General features: G+C 36.3%; 2 protein-coding genes across 3 annotated transcripts in view; one reads left to right on the forward strand and one right to left on the reverse strand.

Annotated features, from left to right (window-relative positions):
* Nucleotides 1–321: 321 nt before the first annotated feature.
* On the reverse strand, nucleotides 322–1,078 carry LOC108364288 (E3 ubiquitin-protein ligase RHA2B-like). The gene is made up of 2 exons (XM_017617903.1): nucleotides 795–1,078; nucleotides 322–714 (listed from the first exon to the last, which is right to left on the reverse strand). Exons 1-2 carry the CDS (start codon nucleotides 905–907, stop codon nucleotides 561–563), a joined length of 267 nt encoding a protein of 88 aa, XP_017473392.1. The 5' UTR covers nucleotides 908–1,078; the 3' UTR covers nucleotides 322–560.
* Nucleotides 1,079–5,218: 4,140 nt separating this feature from the next.
* Nucleotides 5,219–6,245, forward strand: part of LOC108364287 (E3 ubiquitin-protein ligase TTC3-like) — a 13,138-nt gene continuing 12,111 nt past the window's right edge. For both annotated transcript variants that reach the window (XM_017617902.1, XM_017617901.1), the window contains exon 1: nucleotides 5,219–5,265. The gene's annotated coding sequence lies outside the window, so the exon portion shown is untranslated. The remainder of the gene's footprint in view (nucleotides 5,266–6,245) is intronic.

Below are 6,245 nucleotides of genomic sequence, written 5' to 3' on the forward strand. Positions count from 1 at the left end.
GATCGGAAACTCGGCCTTTCTGACCACCCAGGAGATATCAATAAATGGAGTAACCCAAAAAGAATAGCGCGGATTGGAAACTCGGCCTTTCCAACCGTCTACATAACTTCCAGGAAATTGCATGCGTTTATATTGACATAAAATAATTGCAGTGATAAAGAAATAATGTTATTTAAAAATTTCTGTAGAGCATTTTGTATTTTGTATTTAATATTTAATATTTACATTTTAAATCTAAAATCTAGTTATAAGAATGTTAAATCTTTGTTGCAATATAAGTCTAACAGACTGTAAAAAATAAATAAATAAATAAAATAAATAAAATATTGCACACAATTTGAAATTGGATTTGTATGAGTGTTGTTAAAGATTTTGAGCATCGTTTTGCAGTTTGCTAGTATATCGTTTTTTTGCGGTTCGCCGGTGAATCGATTTTGCGACCCGCCGGCGACATAGTGTAATACAATATTATTACATTATGGTATTTTCGAGAGTCTAACAACGCGTTTCTTTATTGTTAAATAAAATTTTATAAAAATTACCCAACTCAACATAACATTTCACAGAGGACAGCGGCAGACGGGACAATTCCGTACCAATTTTCGCTGGCTCTCCTCGTAGCATTTCTCGTGCATCGCATGTCCGCAAGGCAGGTACCTCATTCCACGATTAGTCATTTCATCTAAGCATATTGGGCAGCTTTCCTCAGGCGTGCTAAAATGTTCAATAGTAAGTCAGTAAGTTAATCATTATTAACGAAAAAATTCAAAACAACTTTCAAAAGATAAACCCACGTATTAAATGAATATCTGCGTTTTTGATCATAACCAATCGGTCGTGGTCGAGTTAGTACCAAGACAACTAGGCCTACACAAGCGCCGATCAGCATTTGCCATACAGGAATCATTATGGGGATTCGATGTTTTAAAAATCTAACTTATACCGCAATATTTTTTCGTGTTCTACGTACATATATAAATATTATAATGGACGTAATAACTACGATCTTTAAGCTTAAGACAAATAGGGATGAAACGATGCGAGTAAATACAACTACATATAGGGATGAAACGATACGGGTAAATACATGTACATACTCGATACTTTTTGTTCGATACCAAGTATTAGTTGCGTTCCTTACAGTGGCTACACACGACGAACATATCCGCGCACATGCTCGGCTTGCTGTGCATGTTCGTCGTTTGTAGGACGGTTTGCGAGCATGCTCGCCAAAAATTAAAAAATTTTTATTTTCAGCGAGCATGCTCGTCGTTTGTAGCGTGGTTTGCGAGCATCGCATTGCAAACAAGGGGAAACTTTCCATTATGGCCGTTCCTTAAAGGTGCGGTGTGCAAAGGGGGAGTGGGCGTGGCACCTCCAACCGACCTTTTTGGAGAGGGCATGAACCGCCATTGACAGAAATGCAACCCCCGACCACCTAGGCCCCCTGTGGTTCCCTACGCACCCCTTAGAAAAATGGCCAAAAATCGCAATTTTTACTTGCGTCCACAGTATTTTTTCGTAGAATTCCTTTCTGCGTAGGCGGCCTTCGGCCGCGCTTAGGGATTATAACCCTTACTACGTAGAATTCTCCTTTCTGTGTGACCTAACTGGGGCGGTGATGTAACCTTGGGAAAAGATGAGGTAACTAGAATTCCTTTTCTGTGTGGTAAACCTGGGGCTGCCGCCCCAGTGATGTCTATTTTGGTTACTGCGTGTTTTATAAAAATGTCTTGTGTATAAAAATGTGTATATAAAAATGAATTGTGCAAATATGAATATTTAACAGTTTTCAAGCGTATAAACGCAAATGAAAATTGTGATTTTTGGCGACTTTTCTAAGGGGTCCCTAGGGAACCATAGGGGGCCTAGGTGGTCGGGGGTTGCATTTTTGTCAATGGCGGTTAATTCCCTCTCCAAAAAGGTGGGTTAGAGGTGTCACGCCCACTTACCTTTCGCCCACCGCCCCTTTAACGAACAGCCATAAAGGAAATCCAGCCCGGAAACAAAAACAACAACCTCATTTTGTGTTGATGCTTGCAGTGTGCACATCGCGGATAAATGCGTCCAAGCCATGTGCGCTAATTGAATTTTTGATAAATGAGGCTAAATTACTATTATATGTACATATATGTATGTACATACATACAAGTAAAATATAAATAAATTTAAGTAACACATAAGTACATAAAAACACCTAAGTCATAAGTATTTCAATTGCATCATCCGCGTCTTTACTCCCCATGTCAACGCTTTGAGTACAAAATCACTTATGAGCCGCTCACCGTCTGTAGCAAACGACAGCGAGCATGTTGGCGCACATGTACGCGGATCTGTTCATCGTGTGTAGCCAGTGTAAACTGACGAAAAGTTTTGCCTTGAAATAACCGATGCCAGATCAGATAAGGTGTCTTTTTAGTAGTTTTTGGCGAAAAGTTACTTTGCCATATCTTCTACTTAAGAAGAATTTTAGAAAAAGATTTTTGATTTTGGTGAAATAAGTCATACATTTCAAAAAAATTTTTGTTTATTTTGGAGATAAATCTAATTTGTGGAAAGTGAAGTAAAACGAAGGAAACTGGAGTGAAGGCTTCCAAAGTGAAGTGAACAACTTCAGTTGAAGTGACAGCGCCTCCACATCGAAACCCCGGTTGCCATTTCCAATTTATTTTTCGGACCAAAAAATGGACCAAATGGTAGAAAATGGGCCAATTTTTATTACATCGGGAAATTGAGTGGATTTTATTCCTTTTTACCAAGAAAATATACCAATTCAGTTTTTATAACGATTTTTTTTGACTTTACATCCAAGGAGTACTAAAATTTTATATTAAAAAATTATATTATTTAAGTTTTAAATTATAATTTGTTTCTTAATTTCGTTTTTACTAATACTAATTCAAAAAATTTGTGCTCACCTGCTGCGAACTGTGAGTAGACTAAAAATGTCATGAATTAAATCACACAATTCTTCAAAGGCCGCTTATCCCACTGCATTTTTAATCAAACTTACTTGATTCCAAAAACGTTGTGTTGGTATAGTTTTTGAAGTTACCTGCACTCAGCCCTAATTTGCGAAATTTAAATTCAATTCTGTCCGCATCATTTACCAATGCAGGAAATTGGTCGAGTAGCGGCAAAATTGATACATCAGTATCAGAAAGAACTTTTTGTGGTGTAATAATTTCAAGATTTTTAAAATATTTTCGATTGAAATCGAATATCCATATTATTGCCAGCCCCTTTAATATTGGTCACCGATTAATTGAAATTAGCAAGAAACCTCGATATGTTTTGAAGCGTGTTTTTACAGATAATTAGCCATACCATATTCGAAGATCTGAATATCGTCATCGTCGACGTTCGTCAGCGCATCAGTAACATGGCTGAAGATGGCCGTATCGTCACTTTTACCGGCCGTCATCACATGCTTGAAAATCTCGCTTGCGTTCTGCTTTTTTCTCTCGCAAGCGAGATAGAGTTTTGTTGACTGGGCATTTGATAGCATACTTTTTCATTTGTAAAATGTCGCCAAACACGAAGGTACAAGCCTTGCAGGCTCTTAAAAGTTTGAGAAAATTAGAAAATCTGCATAAAGAGATGTATACTATTTTCAAATGAAAAATGGCTGTCTCTAAAATTGCATTAGCCTCCAAGATAAACGATGTTGCTGNTTAGAAAAAGATTTTTGATTTTGGTGAAATAAGTCATACATTTCAAAAAAATTTTTGTTTATTTTGGAGATAAATCTAATTTGTGGAAAGTGAAGTAAAACGAAGGAAACTGGAGTGAAGGCTTCCAAAGTGAAGTGAACAACTTCAGTTGAAGTGACAGCGCCTCCACATCGAAACCCCGGTTGCCATTTCCAATTTATTTTTCGGACCAAAAAATGGACCAAATGGTAGAAAATGGGCCAATTTTTATTACATCGGGAAATTGAGTGGATTTTATTCCTTTTTACCAAGAAAATATACCAATTCAGTTTTTATAACGATTTTTTTTGACTTTACATCCAAGGAGTACTAAAATTTTATATTAAAAAATTATATTATTTAAGTTTTAAATTATAATTTGTTTCTTAATTTCGTTTTTACTAATACTAATTCAAAAAATTTGTGCTCACCTGCTGCGAACTGTGAGTAGACTAAAAATGTCATGAATTAAATCACACAATTCTTCAAAGGCCGCTTATCCCACTGCATTTTTAATCAAACTTACTTGATTCCAAAAACGTTGTGTTGGTATAGTTTTTGAAGTTACCTGCACTCAGCCCTAATTTGCGAAATTTAAATTCAATTCTGTCCGCATCATTTACCAATGCAGGAAATTGGTCGAGTAGCGGCAAAATTGATACATCAGTATCAGAAAGAACTTTTTGTGGTGTAATAATTTCAAGATTTTTAAAATATTTTCGATTGAAATCGAATATCCATATTATTGCCAGCCCCTTTAATATTGGTCACCGATTAATTGAAATTAGCAAGAAACCTCGATATGTTTTGAAGCGTGTTTTTACAGATAATTAGCCATACCATATTCGAAGATCTGAATATCGTCATCGTCGACGTTCGTCAGCGCATCAGTAACATGGCTGAAGATGGCCGTATCGTCACTTTTACCGGCCGTCATCACATGCTTGAAAATCTCGCTTGCGTTCTGCTTTTTTCTCTCGCAAGCGAGATAGAGTTTTGTTGACTGGGCATTTGATAGCATACTTTTTCATTTGTAAAATGTCGCCAAACACGAAGGTACAAGCCTTGCAGGCTCTTAAAAGTTTGAGAAAATTAGAAAATCTGCATAAAGAGATGTATACTATTTTCAAATGAAAAATGGCTGTCTCTAAAATTGCATTAGCCTCCAAGATAAACGATGTTGCTGCTCTGAAGAATTCTGCGAAATAAGAACATAGCTGTCAAACAACAAAAATGACAGTTGGAAGCAAGCGAGAGCTCGCATACCGCTCGCAAGCGAGATTTTCCAGCACGTGAAGACGGCCGGTAAAATGCGTAACTATTGCATGAAGTGAAAAGGTGATAATAACCTAACCAAAGGCTTGTGAAATGGACCATTTTCAAAAGAATTGGACCACTGGACCAAACGAAAATAAATGGATCAAATTTGGTCCATTTGGACCAAAACAGCAACCGTGATCGAAACGTAAGACGTATTCTACGTCAAAATAGAACCATTCGATAGCAATGATAGTACCGTCGATAGTACTACAACAGTTCGATCTTTGTCTCAAAATCGGTAATTTTACACCCTTTAGGTCGGTGTTATGCAGACAAACTTTTGTTTGCCAAATTAAATGGCGGCTGCTTAGTTTGCTCGGAGGTGGTTATGTCGAGTTTGGCACAGGGTTGCACGTTCATTATGGTTTTCTTGGCTATTGCCAACACGAAATGAGAATTTCAGATGTACATAATCAAGGATTTAAAGAAATTCAATTTAATATTTAATATTGTATAAAATTCGCTTGTTAACAGTTGCAAGAAAAATGTTTGAATAATAATGAAAATTTTCTGCTTGATTGACGAACCACAAAAATCACATAAATCTAAAATTTCCAAAATTACAAAGTTGAAATGAACACAGTACAATAAAAGGTAATAACACAAATACAAACCCTACATCCAGCAACTAAGTCGAAACTAACAAAGTTGCAACTTAAATTTAAGTACCAACTTAAAATTTACCTCTATTCATAAGCTGAAATTAGTCAAGAACGTAAACCTACCGGTACGTAAACCCGAGTCAGCTGACACGATATATCTTACCAAAGCGCCATGTAAATGAAAACTCAACACCGCAGAATTTTTCTGTAGTTGTAGCCCGTAGAGCAGAAATCTGCGGAATTTAGATTTTTCCGTGTCAGCTGATTTCTCCTTCTTTAGATGGTTGCCACTTCGTCAGTTTTGCAGATGGTAAAAAAGTTATAAGTTCCTATTCAAAATATGTTTAAAATATGTGAAATTTACTATCGAATAAGGTTTTTGTTGAAAACTAAGTAGTTTATATTTAGCTACAATCTATTATTGCACGAAAAATTGTGGTTGAAAGGGTAAGTTTATGAAAAGGTATTGAAGAGTGGCAACAGTGTAGTAAGCAACACTGAGGGCTCCAGTAATCGACAAAATTCTGCAAACAGACTGGCCCGTAGTCATAGTCAAAATAAAGTCGACTTTAAAGTTAGTTGCAGCTTTTTGACATAATTTTCAATGGAATATCTGTCAAAAAAGTGCAAC

The sequence above is a fragment of the Rhagoletis zephyria genome, unplaced genomic scaffold (assembly GCF_001687245.7).
Source record: "Rhagoletis zephyria isolate East Lansing unplaced genomic scaffold, Rhagoletis_zephyria_1.1 Rzeph_scaffold_01516, whole genome shotgun sequence".
NCBI lineage: Eukaryota > Metazoa > Arthropoda > Insecta > Diptera > Tephritidae > Rhagoletis > Rhagoletis zephyria.

Excerpts from the sequence above, each read along its gene's own strand:
- LOC108364288 (XM_017617903.1), bottom strand. The coding sequence starts at position 907 with ATGATTCCTGTATGGCAAATGCTGATCGGCGCTTGTGTAGGCCTAGTT. Across the intron at positions 715-794 it reads CGCAGATATTCATTTAATAC|CACGCCTGAGGAAAGCTGCC; the intron begins GTGGGTTTATCT and ends TGAACATTTTAG.